The sequence below is a fragment of the Chrysemys picta genome, chromosome 1 (genome assembly GCF_011386835.1).
Source record: "Chrysemys picta bellii isolate R12L10 chromosome 1, ASM1138683v2, whole genome shotgun sequence".
Lineage (NCBI taxonomy): Eukaryota > Metazoa > Chordata > Testudines > Emydidae > Chrysemys > Chrysemys picta.
The window spans coordinates 343,668,588-343,691,148 of NC_088791.1; the positions used below are offsets into that span (position 1 = coordinate 343,668,588).

At 51.5% G+C, this 22,561-nt stretch overlaps 1 protein-coding gene across 3 annotated transcripts in view; it reads right to left on the reverse strand.

The window, feature by feature from the left end:
* Window positions 1-5,129: 5,129 nt before the first annotated feature.
* The window catches only part of P4HA3 (prolyl 4-hydroxylase subunit alpha 3), a 44,029-nt gene continuing 26,597 nt past the window's right edge, over window positions 5,130-22,561 (reverse strand). For 2 of the 3 annotated variants that reach the window (XM_005308525.4, XM_042850699.2), the window contains 6 exons: window positions 21,132-21,196; window positions 14,438-14,597; window positions 10,484-10,546; window positions 9,542-9,610; window positions 8,820-8,916; window positions 5,130-5,916 (listed from right to left, as the gene is read on the reverse strand). In XM_005308525.4, coding sequence (XP_005308582.2) covers window positions 5,846-5,916; window positions 8,820-8,916; window positions 9,542-9,610; window positions 10,484-10,546; window positions 14,438-14,597; window positions 21,132-21,196 — 525 coding nt within the window. In that variant the 3' untranslated portion in view covers window positions 5,130-5,845. The other variant, XM_042850703.2, reaches the window with a different exon arrangement.

Genomic DNA, 22,561 nt, shown 5'->3' on the forward strand with positions numbered 1-22,561 from the left:
GAGACAGAGGATGAGATGCAGAGAAGCAGAAAAGGACGGACAGGAGAGAGAAAACAGAACAGAAAACCAAGCTTTTCCATAGCACTTTTCATCCCTAGATCTCAAAGCAAGTCAGTGTCATGATCCCCATTTTACAGATGGGGAAACCGAGGCACGGAGCGATGGCGTGACTTGCCCAAGGTCACCCTGCAGAGCCAGGAACAGAATGCAGCCCAACCCAGCGCTCTAGCCCCTCTGCTAATTCTGGGCCAGGGCCTGGTACCGGGAGCCCTTGTGGAGCCTGCACAGGAGACGGGTGGGAGCCGCTGGCCTAGCAGAGCTGTTCCATTGTGGAAGCCTATGATTCTCCAGCCCAAAGCTCACTAGCGACCCGTAATAGTGCATCTGAGTGGAGCAGACTGGGGCTGGGGAAAGGATGGCTGCACAGGACACTCCTTCAGCTAGTGGGTGGTCTGGGAGCCTGTGCATGGGGTGGGGAAGCAGGAACTCCTGAGTCCAAATCCCAGCATTGAGAGCGATTGGCTGGGTGGCCTTGGCTAAGTGATGTCACCTCTAGCTCTAGGCATCAGTGTGGCCAGCTATCCAAGGTTTCAGAGTAGCAGCCGTGTTAGTCTGTATCCGCAAAAAGAAGAACAGGAGGACTTGTGGCACCTTAGAGACTAACAAATTTATTAGAGCATAAGCTTTCGTGGACTACAACCAGACAGGTTAAATACTCAAAAACCAGTGGGAGAACACTTTAACCTGTCTGGTCATTCAGTGACAGACCTGCGGGTGGCTATATTACAACAGAAAAACTTCAAAAACAGACTCCAACGAGAAACTGCTGAGCTAGAATTGATATGCAAACTAGACACAATCAACTCCGGTTTGAATAAGGACTGGGAATGGCTGAGCCATTACAGACATTGAATCTGTCTCCCCTTGTAAGTATTCTCACACTTGTTATCTAACTGTCTGTCTGTACTGGGCTAGCTTGATTATCACTTCAAAAGTTTTTTTTCTCTTAATTAATTGGCCTCTCAGAGGTGGTAAGACAACTCCCACCTGTTTATGCTCTCTGTATATATATCTCCTCAATATTTATTCCACTCTGTATGCATCCTAAGAAGTGGGCTGTAGTCCACGAAAGCTTATGCTCTAATAAATTTGTTAGTCTCTAAGGTGCCACAAGTCCTCCTGTTCTTCTTTTTGCAGCTATCCAAGGGGGCTGTAATCCTTCTCTGTCTCAGAGGGCTGGGGTGAATTGACTATAGAGCATTACACAGTATACTACGCTGATTGGCTAGTCAGTGTGAGTCCGCTGCCCTCTGCTGGATGGAATGTGAACTGCTGTCCTATGTGTCATAGACCCCGCAATGCTAATGGCGATTCTCCTCTAGCTCAGCTCACTAGGGTCTGTGCTTTGGGAGCAGTAGGATGTGAGTTCTAACCCTGCTGCCGCTTCCATCTGGCTGGGGTATGCAGTATAGGAACCGGCTGTGGGGTTTATTATTGTTATACCCATGGCAGTATGTTTAAAGGAAGTCTCTCAGAATCTGTCCATACTGCAGCTGGGAGCTCTGCTAAGCTAGCACATTAAAAATAGCAGTGCGGATGGTGCTGCATGGGGTCCGCCTGGACTCAGGTGGGCTTGGATTTGGGTGGCTAGCCTGAGCCACCGCCTGGGACAAATGTCCCCACGGCTATTTTTCGCAAACTATATCAAGCAGAGCAAGCGTGTGCCTGTCTAACTGTGCTGGGAATCACACCTCCCAGCTGCAGCAGAGACATACCGGATAAAACCAGAAAAACTGGCTAAGAGAGAAAGACATTTATACAGAGCCTTTGAGTACTTGTCCTAGAGAGAGACAGCTAATTACTTCCAACTCCACACTGTTAGCTGGGTAGCTGCTCACTGCCACATATCACACCGCAGCTCTTTGCAGCACAGAATTTAACATGTACTGGGCACCAGCAGGGGGCAGAATTTCACCACCGAGCAAATAACTGCTCAACAGGCAAAAGCCAAAGGGAAAACAGGGGCTCGATATTACAGTCAGTGTCCCACTGGGCATCGGGTTTTAAAGGCTGCTGTGCCAGCTGCCTGTGAAGTTATAGGAGTGGAGACAGCGGATCCTACTCAAAGAAGAGAGGCGGGAATAAAAGGAGACTCATGCGAATGGAAAAGTCATTGGGTGCGTTTTTAAAAAACTATGTCCTAGCTCAACCATAAGATAAGGGCTGGATGCAGGAATTGCTGGGTAAGGTTTTTCTGGCCTGGGCTAGGCAGGAGGTCAGACTAGATGAGCACAATGGTGCTTTCAGGCCTTACAATCAGTGAAGCTATGTCTGACAAGTGAGGAAGAAACACAATTGTGAGGCAAAGGGATGCAATTGTGAAGCTTGTAAGAAAGCAACAGCATAATACAGGAAATAAATTAAAGCTGCACATATCACAAGGGTTTGACATCCCATTTCAAATGCCCCAGGACTTGATGTTTAGACTTTCTTGACTTTTTTACAAATGAAGGGCTGGAGACTTGGCGGGAGGCGGCTTGCAAAAATCGTTCTTTGCGAAAAATGGCCGCCGTGTTTTGGGTTTTGTTAAAATATTTGGGACTTTCGTCATCTTTTAAGTTTTACTGAAAAAAATCAAAATGTTTCACTTCTCAAAACCAGCAATTCTTAAATCAAAAACGTCAGTACTGTTTTCTTTGTAAGCTTTGATTACGAAATGTGTAATAAAAACAAACGACTAATGGATGCTTCGGAGGCTTCCAAACGCAAACAACACCGAGATGTCGAACTTCTGGAGAAAACTAGTTTCCTACAAGCTCTATCGCCGGGAACACTTCCCCTTTAAGGCAGGCGGCTTCCCTGGGACCTGCTGGTTCTGCTGGTGCACTGGAAGCTTTGAATGCTGGAATAGAGCCAACACAGGCGACATTAGCACCTTCCTCTCCTCCTGGGCTGTGCTTCTTGCCAGATTTACATTTCAGACCAATCATTGCAACAAGGGAATGGAGCACAGTCTTGGTTCAGGGAGCCAGCGCAAAGCAGGCTTACAGGCAGCTGTCTGGTTGCTATAAATTGAGGGGCTGCCAGCGGACACAGCAAATCAGCATCATTCAGCTCCCTGCCACAGCAGTGTTATTAGCAATGATTTGCTCTTCTATCCGTTTATACCTACTGCCGAACAGACAGCAGCCTCAGGTGGGCAATTCAGTAAGACACGGACATTCCTCCTTAGCTGGCTATGTTGTCAGAGGATCAGTCTCCTTTAGCGAGGCTGTCTAGGCCAGGGGTCGGCAACCTTTCAGAAGTGGTGTGCCGAATCTTCATTTATTCACTCTGATTTAAGGTTTCCCGTGCCAGTAATACATTTTAACGTTTTTAGAAGGTCTCTTTCTATAAGTCTATAATATATAACTAAAGTACATCTCTACCCCGAAATAACGCTGTCCTCGGGAGCCAAAACATCTTACCACGTTATACGTGAAACCGCGTTATATCGAACTTGCTTTGATCCGCCGGAGTGCGCAGCCCCCCCCCCCCGCGTTCTATCCGAATTCGTGTTATATTGGGTCGCGTTATATCGGGGTAGAGATGTATTGTTGTATTTAAAGTAAATAAGGTTTTTTAAATGTTTAAGAAGCTTCATTTAAAATTAAATTAAAATGCTGAGCCCCCCAGACCGGTGGCCAGGTCCCAGGCAGTGTGAGTGCCACTGAAAATCAGCTCGCGTGCCGCCTTTGGCACACGTGCCATAGGTTGCCTACCCCTGGTCTAGGCAGAGCTACAAACCGGTGCTGAGGCTGTTTAGTTTTTGTTTGGAAATTTTACACCCATGTATTACGGTAAAACCTAGAGGGGATGAAGCCCCCTTTGTATTAGGTGCTCTATATGCACATCTCCACCGTGCTGAGATGGCTTCAGCCGGAGTATCGTGCCCAGTTCTGGGTGCCACATTTGAGGGAAGATGTGGACAAAATGAAGAAAGTCCAGAGAATAGAAACAAAAACGATTAAAGGTCTAGAAAATAAGACACATGAGGGAAGATAGAAAAAATTGGATTTGTTTAGTCTGGAGAAGAGAAGATTGAGGGGGACATGATAACAGTTTTCAAGGACATAAAGATTGTTACAAGGAAGAGGGAGAAAATTGTTCTCCTTAACCTCTGAGGATAGGACAAGAAGCCATGGGCTTAAATTGCAGCAAGGGCGGTTTAGGATGGACATTAGAAAAAGCTTCCTGTCAGGGTGGTTAAGCACTGGAATAAATTGCTGAGGGAGGTTGTGGAATCTCAGCCATTGGAAGTTTTTAAGAACAGGTTAGAGAAACCCCTGCCAGGAATGGTCTAGTTATTATGTAGTCCGGCCTTGAGTGCAGGGGACTGGACTAGATGACCTATTGAGGTCCCTTCCAGTCCTACACAGCTATGACTCTATAGCAAGAGACACTCTGTGTGTTGAAGAGCTAAACCGTTGGTTCCCAAACGGTACGTGTGTCACTGATGGTACATGAGCTTGTTGGAAGTGATACACAGTAACAGAATGGTCTGTCCCCTTTACAGGGTGGGGATCCAGCCAACCCCTTACCCATCACATGGCTCCATAAGTTTTTCGCCTTCCTCTGCAGCATGGGGCACGGGTCACTTGCCGGTTTAAACTAGTGTAAATGGTGGAGTCTCAGTGTCTCTGCCAATGGACCTGGCCCTTCTGAAGCAAAGAACATTCTTGATTCAGTTGATGAAGGTGCCTTTCCATTAGAAATTGTAACGCTCCAGAGCTCAGCTGTCTTGAAGGCAAAATTCAGAAAAGTGGGACTGGGTGATTTCTGGACTCAATAGGCTGCCCAGTTTCAGCATAGCCAGAATCCAGCCATCTAGCTTTTAACGGTGTTCGGATCAATGTACCTCTGCGAAGCTGGGTTTTCTACCATGAACTTCATAAAAAACCAACCCCGCAATTGCCGGACAGATGAGCATCTTCACCAGTGCCTGCGCCTTGCCCTGACCTCCTACAAACCACTCCGCACAAAGCCTGCCAGAGTCAGCGATGCTCCTCTCCCGTTGGAGATTGCCACAGACACAGGGAATAATGTTGAGTTGTAGACTTGGTTAAAAGACAGAAACACGAATACTTGTGTTGCAGTCAAGGTCTTTATTTATTGGCAGCTGAAATGATTATTTGCTTTAAATGTCAGCCTTCTGCGCAAACGGCCCGGCTCGGGTCATAACATTCTCCAGTCAGCCCGCGGGTAGATCTAATCGAGAACCGCTGCCTTACCCTCACCCAATGCAACACTGATTCCTCCAGCATATTGTTCAGGTCAGAGTCACCCCCATTAGGGGATGGCCCCAGCTATTCAGTCTCCCTTTGCTTTATTTTCCCCTGATAGACCAAACTCTGCTCTGAAGGACACTGGTGCCAACCTAGTGTTGAAGTCAGTGAATAACTCCAGACTCAACACGGTCAGTGGAACTGAAATCAGACTTTGGCCCTCAGCCTAGTTCCTCCCCCTTGGCCATGGAAACTTCCTAGGAACGGCATCACGCCCTTTATGCTGTTCTTGTTCCCTAGCGCATCCAGCTGCCTCTTTCTCTCCTTACAATTCCCTGCTCCCCTCCCACAGTGACTTTTGTTCCATTCCCCCCTCCGGGCCCCTCCTAGAGTCTTAGACTCAATATGAAGCAGAGGAAGCCTTGCTGAGACGTGCCTTGGCAGCAGGCCATATTCCCTTGCAGCCAACCAGCTGGCTTTTTGGTGGTCCCTGCTTCCGGCTCTGATGGCGGTGGGTTTCCATCCCCCACCTCCTCCCACGCCTTTGGATCGGGTGGGGTGCTCAGGCTCTGCTCCGGCCCTTAGTCATCCGGGTCGGGGCCGCACCGCCTTCGGAACTCCTGCCCGTGTTCGTGGATCCATTTGTTTGCCACTGTAAGAGACGGGGGCAACACACACTAAGAGGGGGTGGCGCTGGGCATCCGAATGTGTTAAACAGGAGAGAGTCTCAGAGGGTGGAGGTGAAGGAGAAGCTAAGCCGTTCAGCCCACCTGCCTGCTGCTGGGGGATCACGCCCTGTGGCAGACAGGGAGCAGTTAGGATTAAGAGCCAGGGGTTCGTTCTAGTCCCGGCTCAGACACTGACTCAAGTCAAGCATCCCAAATTGCTCAAGGCCAGATATTCAAGAGCTCTGCCCCCTAGCGGGCTGAGCCGTTTTTGAAAATCTGGCCATTTATTTGGGTGACTCCATAAGGGCTGAAAATTCTGGCGTGAAGTGCTCCCTGCCTCAGTTTCCCCAGTTCTAAAATGGCGAGAGTAACAGAGATGCTAGGAAGGGATACGGCCCCTCCTGGGGCAGCCACCCACTGACTGAAGAGGCCAGAGGGAGAACTCCCCGATGAGCTGGTTATTCTGCCGTCACCCACCTCCTAGGCCTTTCTTACCTCTTCTCCTGAAGCAGCTGTCTCTGGCCACTGTCGGAGATGGGACGATTGAGTGCAAAGCCACTAATGCTTGGGAGCCCGTGGAGAGCCTCCAGCGGGAGGCGTTCTCGAAGGGCAAAGGGGGGGGGTGCGTTGCTGGATGAGCACACGTCTGCACTGTGAGCAGCAGCAAGTCCCAGAGTCTGGGGCTCACGGGCTCGGGCTACAAACGGCCACGTAGCCATTGTGGCTCGGGCTCCGAAGCCTGGGGAGGCGGGCGGCCTTTGGAGCCCGAGCTCCAGCCTGAGGGGCTATTCTTAGGGCGGTAGCCCAAGCTGTGCGAGCCCCAGTCTGCCGACCCGGGCCGCTCGTTGCGTAGAGACACCGAGACAGATCGGTCTGGGAGGGAGCTGGCAGCGCAGCGCTCGCTCCCCGGGCAGTGCCAAGCTGCTGCAGCGGCGGGTGCTGGGGAACCCGGCGGGCGACGCGCTCAGTGGCCGTACAAAGCGGAGCTGGAGCTCTGGCTCCCTCCCTGCGACAATGCAGGACGGCGCCCTAACCGGAAAGCAAGGCCCGTGGGATGGGAAGGAACCTGCTGGGTCACCGACGCCCATCCCCTGCTAGCGCAGGCAGCCCCGGCACATCCTCCCTGTCAGAAACTGCTCAAGACGGAGGGACGGTCCAGAGCAGGCCGAACTGAAGCCAGAGCAAGCTCCAGGCTGGGGCGCCGGGGGTGCTGGGAAGATGTGGGCCCCAACCTCTGGGCTGGCCCAGGCCGCCATCTTCACAGGGAGGGAGCTAGTTCGGCTTTTATTTACCCACCCAGACTAGCTTTATTTTAACGCCTCCCTCCCGCTTTGAAGGATACTCATTACGATGGCAACAGGAACTGTCCCAGGGCTGGGCGGAGCCACAGGCTAGCATGATGAGAAGCAGTAACCCCTGATGCTTTCCTAGCACGTGCCATTGGGCCATTGCCAAGCACTGAATGAATCAGGCATGAACCCTCAGCCAGCCCCTCTGTCCCAGGGCAGTATTAGCTCTGCAGCTGGGGAAACTGAGGTACAGTGGGGAGGTGAAGGGACTCGTCCAAGGTCACGGACACAGCGGGGACTAGACCCCCAGGAGTCCTGACTCCCCGGCCCCTCTGTTCTAACCACTAGACATTGCTGCCAACTGGCATATAGGTCATTTCTGGGATTGTTTGCAACTGAAACCATCCCACTTTTGCACGAGATATAAATTTGCATGTTAGACACCACCCATCGGCAGGGCCGATTCCCCACTGGCCTGAGCACCTGGTGATGCTCTGCTTCGGACGGCCTTGGTCCATTCAGAACGAGAGCAAATACTGCCCAGTGGGAGCATCCAATCACAGCTCAACACTGACCGTCAGCTGAGCGCTGGCCGTGACTGACGGACACGGTAAACTCAGCCAGGCAGCATTCTAGACGCACGCCTGCAGCATGGGCCAAAGGCCACACGTGGGAGTCAGAGGAACTGTGTGCTAGTCTTGGCGGTGCATTGATACTACGTGGGTCCCTGTACAATTCATGTCGCTGCTCCGTGCCTCAGTTTCCCCACCAGTAAAATGGGGATGAGGCCCTCCTTTGTAAAGGGCTTTAAAATCCATGAACATTACCTTTGCTGGGTTTATTTTAATGTGAGCTCCGTGTGTTGTGAGCCTCCCACCTCTCAAAAGCTAGGCAGGGTCATGTTGGCTAAATTATGTATGGGGGACCTCCCTAAAGAGCTAGGGCGGAGATGTGGCAATCCAGTAGGTGGTGCTCTGGTGCTAGAGGCACATTGTCTTCCTGGAGGTTTGGTTATTGGAGGAAATGTAAAACTAAGGTCCTGCCCACTTCTGGCTGTTAAAGGTCTGGAATCACTTTTCACAAGCGTCAGGGCGTGCTGGCCAAATTCTACTTCTGGACCTTACACCGTGGTTCCCTAAATTCTCCCCATAGTGTCCGTCAGATACAGTATACTCCGCTTCCTGTCCTAAACTGTCATGCAGCACTGCTGTGAACAGTTAAGCAGCTGCCAGGCTTCACCCCAGAGGTGGCCGCATTTCAGAAGGGGTGAAGTGATGTTTAAGTATCCCGCACCTGGACATCATTTTTTGCAAAGTGCCTGGAACTCCTGTTGCAGAGGATTATTTGTGATTTGAGGTGTCTCTCATCTGCTGCCTGGTCCCTCTGCCTTGTGGCTATTTTGCAATTGCAGCACCATCTCATCCCTACTTCCTGCCCGTACTAGCATGCGCACTCTGGGCAGACAGGGTGACCAGCCTGATGCCCTCTGCCAGGCCATCCTTTGCCAGTGTTTCATTGCACCAGGGTTTCAAATAACAGAACACCTGACCCGGGAGGCTAGCGGGCTGTGCATTGTGATGATCTCTGGCGTCTCTTACCCCACTTGTCTCCCGCAAGGACTGGGCAGCCGGCGTGGAGGGTGTCCCCGTTCCCGGCTCCGTTCCTGTGAAGGTTCCACCAAAACAGAGCTGCATTCTGGAAACGAGACAAGCCGTGCGATGGATGGAGGGGGCTCCCTCAGCAGCGCGCGGCGCCCACTGGGGAGCGCGTGACAGGTTCTGTCGCTGCACATCCACAGTGGATCAGAGTCTATTGCAGTCCCTTCTTGGGAGGTGTAGTGCGAGCTGTAGCAGGTAATGCTTTTAGCTCTGGCGTTCCCCAGTTCCGTCCCCCAGCATGGCAGCTGTCCCACACAACCCTGCACTGAAATGACCTGTTTGTGTCTGTGATGCCCAAGGTACATGCTAGTTTCATTGCTCAGGAAGAAAAGTTGATGGCGGAGCAGTTTATTGTATACACACCCTTGTTATTCAGCCTGCTCCCAGCCTGCCCATGAAACTGGAGGGGACCGAGACAATTGCTTTGCAAAGGCTGCAAACTGCCACGGCTGCTTAGTACTCCCTGGGAAAGGAGACTCCATAGCACAATGGGGCAACAGCTGTCTTGTGGCTAAAGCACGGGAGACCTGGCTTCTGTTCCTGGCTCGGCCACACCCAACAGTGTCAAGGAGCTTTCGGGGCCCATGTGTCAGTGAGCCGCTGGCCCATTGCGAATCTGGACTATATTGTTGGAGCTCATGCTGGAAAAAACTCCCACTCACCTTGACCACAGGCACGCTGAGGTTTGCATAGATAAAGGCAGTGGATCCTCCAGCATCTACCGAGCTCAGCTGGAAAACAAAGGCCGCGCTCACTGTCACACTGTGTGTTTACAAAGCCTCTTTCACAGGGGGCGCTTTACTGAGGAGGCTGCTTTTCACGTGGGGAAACTGAGGCACAGAGCCACACTTCGATTTGCTTGAGCTCACATGGCCTTCAAGGCCCTGCACAATTCTGCCCCTCCCCCTGCTTGTCTGTTCTTGTCTTTTATCACCTTGCTCCCTTGCGCTGCCAATGCTGCCTTTAAGCCAATTTGTTGGCTTCTCTCACAGACTTCTCTGTATTTTTTTAACACCGCCTGGAATGTCCTACCTGAGCTAACTCATACCCTGGTGCACATAATTAACACCCGCAAAGGCAGAGCTAGGCTGGTGTTAGCTACTGACTGGCTCATTGTATCAACCCTGTGCTGAGGTTCTGTAGAATCTGAGCTTTGAAACCATATGTCTATCCCTAGTGATAGGGAAGAAAACCTCCTGCCTGTGACTTGATGGGGGGTTGTAACCCAGAGCTCAGAGAGGTGTGAACTGCCTTAATCCATCTCAATTGGGTTTTAACCCTGAACCCTATTGACATCCTGAAACATTCTTAACTCTTTCACTGCTGATCCTTTTAATCAGAAACATCCAGCTGGTCTGGGATTGCGGACAGAGCTTGTATAGCGCTCGTTCACTCCTAGTCCAACCCCTGCAGCTGGGAATAGAAACCAGGAGGCTCCCTGCTCTAACCACTAGCCCACAACACATCTCATTGCCTGACAGGGTTGCAGCTTAGCGTGATCGAGGCTCCCTGCAAATGGTTTGCCTCGACATCTTTTAACCACCCTTCACACGCACTAAGAAACAAAAGCCTGTCCAGGCCCCCAGCTGGCAAGGAATACTCACATAGATCATGACTGTGGCCAGTCTGTTACCCGACTTCATTCTGTAAAGGGGGCTCTTTCTCGACTGCATCAAAAGAGAACAGTTGTTCATTCACGGGCCCAGCGCTGCTGCGCTATTCATAACAGAGCTAAATGTTACCAGTGCTATGGGACATGGCCTTGCGCTCAAAGGAAGCAGTTCAGGCCAAAAGCACGATCTACCTTAATAAGATCCACAGTGCCCAGTTGCCTGCAATCAGAAATTAGAAATTAACAACGGGAAAGACCAATGGACAAGGTCACCTATGCTGCACATTTGCATCTGCCACCTCAGGGCCGATAAGCAAATAATCTTGTAGCAGATTCCTAAACATGGCTGCTATTCGAAGCATATGCACTGGATTCTGCTATATTTACCATGCCTTACATCAAGGCCTGCAAGTCTTTATTACGATGGAAACAATGAACACAGGGCAGATTCTGATCTAAGTTACACTCATGTTAATCAGGAGTCACTCTACTGAAATCAGCGGTCACCCAGGTGTAAACAGGTGCAAGGGAGAGCAGAACCCAGCTTATTGTATAATACAGTAACTCCTCACTTAAGGTCATCCCGGTTAACGTTGTTTCGTTGCTGATCAATTAGGGAACATGCTCATTTAAAGTTGTGCAAAGCTCCCTCATAATGTTGTTTGGCAGCTACCTGCTTTGTCCACTGCTTGCAGGAAGAGCAGCCCATTGGAGCTAGCTGGTGGGGGCTTGGAACCAGGGTGGACCGGCAGCCCCCCCTATCAGCCCCCTGCTCCCCAAAGTTCGCTGTGCGGCAGCCGCCCAGCAGGCTAGCAATTGCAGGCAGTTCAGCTGCCCCTCCCCCCACTGCCATGTGCTGCTCCTGCCCTCTGCCTTGGAGCTGCTCCCGGGAGCGGCTTGCTGCGCGGGTGGGCGGGGGGGGGAGGGGGGAGAAAGGGGGCTAATGTCAGAGTGTCCCCCTCCCCCCTACTCCTGCCCCCCGCTTACCCCTTCTCCATATAGAGCAGGGTGGGACACGACAGGGCTCAGGACAGAGGGAGCCTGATGGCAGCAGCAGCTGCTGTCTCAACTGCTGGATCTACTTAAAAAGGCAGTGTACTTAGAGTGGGGTCAGCGTACTTAAAGGGACAATGCGCATCTCTCTCTCACACAGGGTGTGTGTGGCTGTCTCTGTCTGCCATGCTGTCTTCCCTCCCTTCATTCCTGCTGCCTTATAGAGTGTGAGGCTACATTAACAACGTGTTAACCCTTGAGGGCTCAGCCAATTGCTACTTCATCACTTAGCAGTAAGGCATTCCCTGGGAAATATCCCACCCTCGTCCACCCTCTGACTTCACCACCTCAACCAAGCTTCACAATCATCATTGCTGTGTACAATATTAAATTGTTTGTTTAAAACTTGTGTGTATATATATATATACATATACATACACACACACACACACACAAAATATAGTTTTTGTCTGGTGAAAAAAAAATTCCCTGGAACCTAACCCCCCCCCCCCTTTACATTAATTCGTATGAGGAAATTGGATTCACTTAACATCTTTTCGCTTAAAGTTGCATTTTTCAGGAACAGAACTACAACGTTAAACGAGGAGTTACTGTATGTGTAGAACTGGCTTTAAAATGCCAATTATTTTTCACTGGAAATGTGAATTTTTTTCATTATTTCACAATGTCCCATGGAAATGTTTTGTGTTTTCATTGAAATATCCCAAACCAAAACTGGGAGATTTTCCAGTAAAATGTTTCCATTTAAAAATGCAGATTTTTTTTTAACCCCAAACCAAAGAATTGTTTTATTGAAAAAAATTTCCATTTCCATTTTTTTCAACAAAAAGCCTGAAAACGTCAACCAAAATATTTGGCAGTGAATTTTTTCATTTTGGTTGAAAAGCCTTTTTTCATCAAACAAGGGTTTCAGTGAAAACATGTCACCCAGCTGTAATTATGTTACAAAATGCCCTTCTGTAGGGTTACCATACGTCCGGATTTTCCCGGACATGTCCGGCTTTTTGGGACTCAAATCCCCGTCCGGGGGGAAATCCCAAAAAGCCGAACATGTCCGGGAAAATCCGGCGCCACTGGGCTGGGGGCTGGCCCGGGGCCTGCGGTGCTGGGCGGCCGGGGGGTGCGCCGGGCCGCCGGGGGCCGGCAGTGCTGGGCGGCCGGGGGGTGCGCCGGGCCGCCGGGGGCCAGCGGTGCCGGGCGGCCGGGGGGTGCGCCGGGCCGGCGGTGCCGGGCGGCCGGGGGGTGCGCCGGGCCGGCGGTGCTGGGCGGCCGGGGGGTGGTCGGCCGGGGCCGGCGGTGCTGGGCGGCCGGGGGCGGTCGGCCGGGGGCCGGGGCCGGCACCCCAGGGCCCGAGCCGACCCAGGCTGGAGCCGCCGGGGGGGCCAGCCTGGGCCGCGCCTCCTCCCCCCACACCCCCCTTTCCTGCTTCAGGTTTCCCGCGAATCAAATGTTCGCGGGAAGCAGGGGAGGGGGCGGAGTTGGGGCGTGGGCGTGGGTGGGGCTGGGGGCGGGGCCGGGGCCCCGTGGAGTGTCCTCCATTTGGAGGCACAAAATATGGTAACCCTACCTTCTGGCCAGCAGTGCTGTGGCTGGCAGATTCATTCACAGGAGCAAGGGCAATTAGAATATGTTACAGGGCCCCATGGACAATTCCAGCCCCAAGGCACCACTGATTACAGATGAGTTGGGCGTTGGTGCCTCTTTGGCCATCTTCTCTGTCATAGAGAGACAACAGCCCTTGGAGTTCCAGAAGGGAAGTATTTTTTAAGTCAGGTGGAAAGGATCGTGCGAAAGAATCCTGTGATAAAAGAAAAGGGGGGGGAGGGGGGGAACTCCCTTTTATGGACCCAGACAGCCAGTTAGCTATAAAATCTCTCTTTGTAGCTGTTCTCTACTTGCTTTACCTGTAAAGGGTTAAAAAGTCCGACTGCAAAAGGAAGTGAGTGGGCACCTGGCCAAAAGAGCCAATGGGAAGGCTAGAACTTTTTAAAATTGAGGAAAAAACTTCCCCTTTGTCTGTCTGTGTTGTTTTCCAGAGAGAGGGAACAGAGCAGCGATGCTGTAAAAAGCTTTGGGCCAGGTATGAAAAATCATCAGATCATATCTAGAAACTACTCATTTAAAACCCCAGATATGTAAGTAGCTTAGAAAATGTGTAGGAAGACGCGATTAGGTTTAGCTCTGTTTATTTCTTTATGTCTTCTGGACTCCTATGTGCTAACCCCAAATGCTTTTGTTTTGCTTGCAACCTTTAAGATGGACCTCAAGAAGGTTATTCCTGATGCTTAATTTTTGTAAGTGGGTTTTTTAAATCTAGCAATAGCCTAAGTTTCCAGATGTATTTTCTTTCTTTTTTTTTGTTCTTAATAAAATTTACCTGTTTTAAGAACAAGATTGAATTTTTGTGTCCTAAGAAGTTTGTGCACATGTTGTTTAATTAGCTGGTGGCAACAACTGATTTCCGTTTTTTTTTTCCTTTCTCACCTTTTCCCCGGGTGTGTGTGTGTGTGAAAGGGCTTGAGGGTACCCCACAGGAAGAAATTCCCAAAGTGCGCCTTCCTGGGCTCTCAAAGGGGTTCTGCACTTGGGTGGTGGCAGCGTTTACCAAGCCAAGGTCAGAGAAAAGCTGTAAGCTTGGGAGTTTAATACAAGCCTGGAGTTCCCAGTATTAATTTTTAGAATCCTTGCGGGCCCCCACCTTCAAAGTGCCAGAGGGGGGAATCAGCCTTGACAAATCCCATGAAATAGACTGATCAGTGCGACAGCCCTGGAGCGGTATTGAAACACAAGAAGCTGCTGCGTGGCACGGTGAGCCCCATCCAGTGCCAACAGATGCCAATGGAAAGCCTCCCGTTGACTTCAATGATCATTGGCTCAGGCCCTATGTAAAAATTACCCCTTGTGAGCCAGTCTCACGGGCTTTGTTACTTACAGTGGCATGGTCAAAATGAGGCTCGTAGTGTCCACCTATCCCATAATTCACCACCTGTAGGTGCTCTGCATACGGTGGCCGAATGTTCAAGCCAGTCAGGGCTGCAATCCTCTGATCTAGCGACACGATCACGGGGTCGACGGTGTCCTTCAGCCAGGCGCTGGAATGCACAGCAGACAAGCTCAGAGGGGTCGCCAAGAACAGCTGGCAGCGGGATCCCCATAGATGGAATCTGTTCTAAATGCCCAACGAGCCAGAGTCAATCAAATTCCACCAGGGAAGAGATCCCCAGCGACGAATTTGGCCCCATGTTTGTAAGGTGCAGTACCGTCGGGGTTATTAGCCTTATTGGATGGAGAGGGAAACTGAGGCACAGAGAGGCAAAGAGCCAGAATTTTTAAAAGGGAAAATCCACTTGTGGCAAACCCCTAATTCGCATGTGCAATACGACCATGATCTACAGCCCAATGGGCGTCTTTTCATTGACTCAAATGGGTTTCAGATCAGGCTCTAAGGGCCAGATTTGGAAAGGTATTTGGGCACCTATCTACATCTTTGGGCACCTAAACCCCTTTAAAAAGCTAGTGAGAGGTGACTTGTCCAAGCTCACAGAGGGAGTCTGTGGCACAGCCAGGAAATCCCCCCCACCCATTCCCAGGTCTCCTGTTCCTGAAACAAAATCAGCTGTTCTCCTGCCTCTAACTTGCTGCCATGGCTGAATGCCTCACTCAGAGCAGAGGCCGCTCCAAACAGAGACGGGTGCATGGCAGGGGGGCAGCTGCTGGCTGAAGGTTAGCAGGTAAAATGTGTCCAGCGAAGGGATCTTTACTTTCCTGGCGCTGGTTTCACTGGGCGCAGCCCTGGAAGCTTCTTGCTGTGCCTGGAGTATTTATGTCGAAGGCCTTTGACTTTGTCATAGTCCTGGAGGCAGTGTGTTTTGGATCAATGCGTGGAAACCGTATTCTTCTACCGGATCTGTTTGCTGACATGGGCGCTGCTGTCGTCCAGCCTTTCAGAGCGTTCCAGCATCTAATCCCCTGCCAGATTCTGTTCTCCACTTTAGCTAGAAACAGACCGGAACCAGCACCCTGGATCCAAACACTAAGGGGTGGGGGTGGGGGGTACGAAATCTAAACCCAATGCTAAATTCCATGAATGGCACCTATTTTCTTATTATTATATGACATTTGTACCTAGAGGCCTCAAGCACAGTCAGTGCCTCATTGCGCTAGGTGCGGTACACGTGCACACAGTCAGTGCCTCATTGCGCTAGGTGCGGTACACGTGCACACAGTCAGTGCCTCATTGCGCTAGGTGCGGTACACGTGCACACAGTCAGTGCCTCATTGCGCTAGGTGCGGTACACGTGCACACAGTCAGTGCCTCATTGCGCTAGGTGCGGTACACGTGCACACAGTCAGACAGATCCAGAGCCTCAAAGCCACTTAGGCACCTAATTCCCTTTGATTTTAATGGGAGTTAGGTGCCCAAATACCTTAGAGGATCTGGGCCATATTCCCTGCCCCAAAGCACTTACAGAAGGTGGGAACAAGGAAGAGGTATTGTAGCCCCATTTTATGGAAGGACAACTGAGGCCCAGAGAGGTTAGGGTAGATCTATACTGTGATAAAGACCCAGGGCACGGCTGCAGCTGGCCCAGGTCAGCTGACTCAAGGGGGGAGAGGCTCAGACACCCGTGAGCTACAGCGACCCTGCCAGGCCAAAGAGGGAATATTGCAAAGGTGCAAAAGCCATCCTGCTCCCCACCCACCCGCCCTGCCGGTCCCAAGGGCTCGGTGCCAACGTGGTCAATGAGAACCCAGAATGGCACCGGCTGGCAGACGAGTGCCCACATTGGGGCTGGCACCCGTTTCGCTAATTCTGTGCGTGGCCCAACCTCGGGCTGAGCTACATAAACCCCGAGGATCCTGCCTTAAGTAGCTGCTGCAGCCACTTTGGGGTTTCAGGGAATGTGCAGAAAGGCAGGGGACTGGCCCAACAATCCTGAGAGGGCCAGAAAGAAAATCATCTTGTTCAACGGCTGCCTCTTGCCAACGGCCATGAACTGCTGTCTGCATGACACAGCGCGGGCGAGTCATCAGGGCAGAATGTAGCCCGCAGAGCCCCCATAAGGAATAAATCATCGGCTGGCTAACAAATAACTGAATCCCGCCCAGACGTACGTCTGAAGTGCCTCATTTGTTCCGTTGTTTTTCAGCCGGAGGGATATTCAGTGTCATTACGAGGTTTGTAGAGAAACCAGGTTCACATCCAAAACGTTAAACCTGGAGACAAATCCGGTCTTGCTTTTTATATTGTACCTCGATTGTGACTAGTGGGGTCTGCTGGTTTGAACAGGGGCTTAGGCATCAGTATGACTGGATTCAGTCTTCCCTCTGCCACTGACTTACTGCGTCGCCTTGTCCAAGTCTCTGTGCCTCAGTTTACCCCATCTGTACGACAGCAGTAATTATACTAACAGGTACCTCGTTGCAGAGGCGGTGGCTAGAATTAATGGCTGAAAACGAAGGGCTTTCAGATGCTTGGTGGGGAAGTGCAGTGTGTAATCTGGGTTTCTCTATCAGACGCTGTGTGCATTGGAGGCGAGTTCATCTGGTTACAAGTATCAGAGGGGTAGCCGTGTTAGTCTGAATCTGTAAAAAAGCAACAGAGGGTCCTGTGGCACCTTTAAGACTAACCGAAGTATTGGAGCATAAGCTTTCGTGGGTGAATGCCCACCTCATCAGACGCAACTGATGAAGTGGGCATTCACCCACGAAAGCTTATGCTCCAATATTTCTGTTAGTCTTAAAGGTGCCACAGGACCCTCTGTTGCTTTCATCTGGTTAGGGGATCTAGGTCATTGTCTTTTAAATTAATGTAGCTAGTTACCATTTCCTTCTCCCCATGGTTTAATCCCCCCTCCCTTTTCTGGGTCCTGTCATGACAAACACCTTCTCACTGGCAATGGGGTGACCTCTGCCAATGCCCCTTCTGCCTCCGTTAGCAGCCCCCTGGAGCTGCGGGGGTTAAACATTCACTCTCTCCTGCTGGCTCTGGGCCTGGGAATGGAATTCCATTAAACGGGGCGTCTGGGGATGACGCTGGGAGGCTGAGCCCGGAAATATTTACTGGGATCACTGCAAAGCCACACTACTCCGGGCCTGGATTCTGGATTTAACTCTTTCCTCCTCTGCAGGGAGTCAGGAGAACTGTCCTTTCTGTCTCAGCGAAGCTTCCCCAGCAAGGGATCGTCTGAGTTCCAGCCATACATTCTCTTCCCGCCTGTCACTGCAGGGGAGCTCAGAGACCAGGGATGGGATCTGAGGCCCCGCACTCCGAGGATACTAGTTTAAACCCAGCCTAAGGTGAGAATGGTCTAATGTCCCTCCCATCGGAAATTAGTCAATATCACTCCCATCTCACAGCTGTTTGATCACCTCGCGTTGTGTCGTCGCGGGACCGTCGACATTGGAACTGGAGGTGCAGTTTCCAGCCGGAGTGAATATACCTGCGCTAGCTCTGATTGAGCTGGTGTGCTAAAAATAGAAGCGGCGCTGCCGCAGTGGGGTGGCCTAGAGCCGCCCGGAATATGGACCCAGGGTCTCAGACAGGCTCCTACTCTATTTTTAGCGCGCTAGCTCGATCGGCACTAGCCAGGGCCGTCTCCTCCAGCTGGGAATTGCCCCTCCAGCTCCGGTGTGGACGCACCCTGGGACACAGAAGTTCCCAGCTCCTAGTGAGAGGTGACTGCAGAGGCCTCAGTCCCTTTCATTGTTACACAAGGAAGAAAGGAGAGCTGCAGAATACGGACCCTGGACTTCAGAAAAGCAGACTTTGACTCCCTCAGGGAACTGATGGGCAGGATCCCCTGGGAGAATAACATGAAGGGCAAAGGGGTCCAGGAGAGCTGGCTGTATTTTAAAGAATCCTTATTGCGGTTGCAGGAACAAACCATCCCAACGTGTAGAAAGAATAGTAAATATGGCAGGCAACCAGCTTGGCTTAACAGTGAAATCCTTGCTGATCTTAAACACAAAAAAGAAGCTTACAAGAAGTGGAAGATTGGACAAATGACCAGGGAGGAGTATAAAAATATCGCTCAGGCGTGCAGGAGTGAAATCAGGAAGGCCAAATCACACTTGGAGTTGCAGCTAGCAAGAGATGTTAAGAGTAACAAGAAGGGTTTCTTCAGGTATGTTAGCAACAAGAAAAAAGTCAAGGAAAGTGTGGGCCCCTTACTGAATGAGGGAGGCAACCTGGTGACAGAGGATGTGGAAAAAGCTAATGCACTCAATGCTTTTTTTGCCTCCGTCTTCACAAACAAGGTCAGCTCCCAGACTGCTGCACTGGGCAGCACAGTATGGGGAGAAGGTGACCAGCCCTCTGTGGAGAAAGAAGTGGTTCGGGACTATATAGAAAAACTGGATGAGCACAAATCCATGGGGCCGGATGCGCTGCATCCGAGGGTGCTAAAGGAGTTGGCGGATGTGATTGCGGAGCCATTGGCCATCATCATTGAAAACTCATGGCGATCGGGGGAGGTCCCAGATGACTGGAAAAAGGCTAATGTAGTGCCCATCTTTAAAAAAAGGGAAGGAGGAGGATCTGGGGAACTACAGGCCAGTCAGCCTCACGTCAGTCCCTGGAAAAATCATGGAGCAGGTCCTCAAGGAATCAATTATGAAACACTTAGAGGAGAGGAAAGTGATCAGGAACAGTCAGCATGGATTCACCAAGGGGAAGTTGTGCCTGACTAACCTAATTGCCTTCTATGAGGAGATAACTGGCTCTGTGAATGAGGGGAAAGCAGTGGATGTGTTATTCCTTGGCTTTAGCAAAGCTTTTGATACGGTCTCCCACAGTATTCTTGCCGCCAAGTTAAAGAAGTATGGGCTGGATGAATGGACTGTAAAGTGGATAGAAAGCTGGCTAGATTGTCGGGCTCAATGGGTAGTGATCAATGGCTCCATGTCTAGTTGGCAGCCGGTTTCAAGCGGAGTGCCCCAAGGGTTGGTCCTGGGGCCGGTTTTGTTTAATATCTTTATTAATGATCTGGAGGATGGTGTGGACTGCACTCTTAGCAAGTTTGCAGATGACACTAAACTGGGAGGCGTGGTAGATACGCTGGAGGGTAGGGATCAGATACAGAGGGACCTAGACAAATTAGAGGATTGGGCCAAAAGAAACCCGATGAGGTTCAACAAGGACAAGTGCAGAGTCCTGCACTTAGGACGGAAGAATCCTATGCACTGCTACAGACTAGGGACCGAATAGCTAGGTAGCAGTTCTGCAGAAAAGGACCTAGGGGTCACAGTGGACGAGAAGCTGGATATGAGTCAACAGTGTGCTCTTGTTGCCAAGAAGGCTAATGGCATTTTGGGCTGTATAAGTAGGGGCATTGCCAGCAGATCGAGGGACGTGATCGTTCCCCTTTATGCGACATTGGTGAGGCCTCATCTGGCGTACTGTGTCCAGTTTTGGGCCCCACACTACAAGAAGGATGTGGAAATATTGGAAAGAGTCCAGCGGAGGGCAACAAAAATGATTAGGGGTCTGGAGCACATGACTTACGAGGAGAGGCTGAGGGAATTGGGATTGTTTAGTCTCCAGAAGAGAAGAATGAGGGGGGATTTGATAGCTGCTTTCAACTACCTGAAGGGGGGTTCCAAAGAGGATGGAGCTCGGCTGTTCTCAGGGGTGGCAGATGACAGAACAAGGAGCAATGGTCTCAAGTTGCAGTGGGGGAGGTCTAGGTTGGATATTAGGAAACACAATTTCACTAGGAGGGTGGTGAAGCACTGGAATGCGTTACCTAGGGAGGTGGTGGAATCTCCTTCCTTGGAGGTTTTTAAGGCCCGGCTTGACAAAGCCCTGGCTGGGATGATTTAGTTGGGGATTGGTCCTGCTTTGAGCAGGGGGTTGGACTAGATGACCTCCTGAGGTCCCTTCCAACCCTGAGATTCTATGATTCTATGATTCTACCCCAGCACATTTCCTGGCAGGGAGTCCTTGAACATCCAGAACTCTGCCCCAGACGGTCTAAGTCTGATTCCCCCCTTACACCCAGGTCAATCCGGCGTGACTCCTGGACTGAGTTACACCAGGCAAGTGAGGTATAAAGCGGGTGTCTTGTGTGCATTTGGGCATAAAAATTCCTCACCCCTCCTGTACAATGGGGGGTGGGGGATAATCTTTCCCCTGTCTGCTGTGTCTATCTGTCAGCTCTTCAAGGCAGGGGTGCTGTCTCCCTGGGTGTGTCTACGCTGCAATCTGTGGCTGCAGCACGTGGAGCCGTAGCCTGGGTACCAATAGCAGTGAAGCCGCGGCAGCATGGACTAGCCACCCAAGTACAAGCTCACCAGGGAGCCTGGGTACGTAATCGGGCAGCTAGCTCGTGCTGCTGCAGCTTCATTGCTATTGGTACGGGAGCTAGCTAGGCCAAAGCTTTAGCTCGTGTAGGTCCACACATGCTGCAATCCCCCCATTGCAGTTTGTACAGCACCTAGCACAATGGGACTCCGCTGTAGTTGGGGGCCTCTAGGTACTGCTGTAATATGATTAACAATAAGACGGGTCAGACGCCGTGGCAGTGAAACCATTTCGCTTAGGCAGCCCCGCAGGGTCGTTCGACCAGGCATGGAATTGCAGCTGTGAGAACCCTGGCGCCCGAACGTCCCGGGGGGTTAATTACCTCTTACTTATCCGGTACTCGGCTTTCTGCTGCTTCTCTTCCGAGGCAACCACTGATCTCTGCAGCTGAGCAACAGGGAGACGAGAGCACAAGAGATAGTCAGAGGACGTAACAAATATGGGAGCTGCAGCCACACACACTCCCGGGTGGATTAAGGCAGGAGCTATGGATCTGTGCATTCAGGCTTTGCGCCGGGATGGGGCCCACAAAGTTGGGACGCTATTACCCAGCCAGCAAGAGCAGGGCACTGAGCCACCCGCTGCTTCAGTGCTGTGCCGCTGGCTGGCCTTGCCGGCCCGGCAAGTTCCCTCCCCGCTGACGCTCAGGTGTAGCCATGGGGAATATCAGGGTTGGAAGGGACCCTAGGAGGTCATCTAATCCAACCCCCTGCTCACAGCAGGACCAATCCCCAGACAGATTTTTGCCCCAAATCCCTAAATGGCCCCCTCAAGGATTGAACTCACAACCCTGGGTTTAGCAGGACAATGCTCAAACCATTGAGCTATCCCTCCCCCCAGAGCACACAGTCCTCCCTGTAACGGGGCAGGCCCCACGACCACCTCAATGAGACACTCAGCACAGGCCAGACAGCGGGAGGGAGAGGAGAGCTGGGCCCAGACGACTTGTCGGCCCTGGATTCAGTCACTAATCTCCATGGGGGCTGGTTTTACTACTCTCCATGGGGGCTGGTTTGCTCCAGTACCGTGGCAGCAGGTCTTCCTCCGGGAGCTCAGAGAGGCAGCTAGAGGCATGTGGTTTACTTCAGAACAAAGCGTTTAAACTCAGGGCTGATGAGCAGACAGTTCCGTCCCTCTCTTTTTGTTACCCCTAGCTAGCAGCTTCTCGCTCGCGTTCCTCTGGCTGGGAGACCATCCGCCACTAGCCCCCTGCCCTCCTAAAGAACCAGCCGCCCGACAATCTCACGCCACCGCTGTATGATCGCTAGCGATTTTCATCCCTGTTCCAAGGGGTGAGCTGGCAACCGGCGCAGGCAGCCAGGCCGTGAACGTGCCACCAGCGTGTTAGGCCAGACAGTCGTTCGTGTTTCTAAGACGGCTTCTGTGTTGAGGAACTTAGCTGGATTCGTAGATTTTAAGGCCACACTGAACTCTAGGTAGCTCGAAAGCTTGTCTCTTCCACCCACAGAACTCGAGCCAATAAAAGATCTGACCCGAGCCCCAGTGTCCCTCTCATATCCTGGGGCCAACACGGCTACAACTCTTGCACAGCACAGGCCAGAGAACGTCCCTGCCACAATACCTGGCTAAACTAAAGCAGATCTTCTAGAAATCACCCAGTCCTGAAAAACACTTCACCCCGTTCTCGGCTGCAATGCGGCTCGGACCCACGTCCTTCGGCACGGAAGGAACAAGCCCCTACCACTTAAGGCTAAAATCCCATCACAGGGTGCAGGTGTAGGTGGAGCTGGA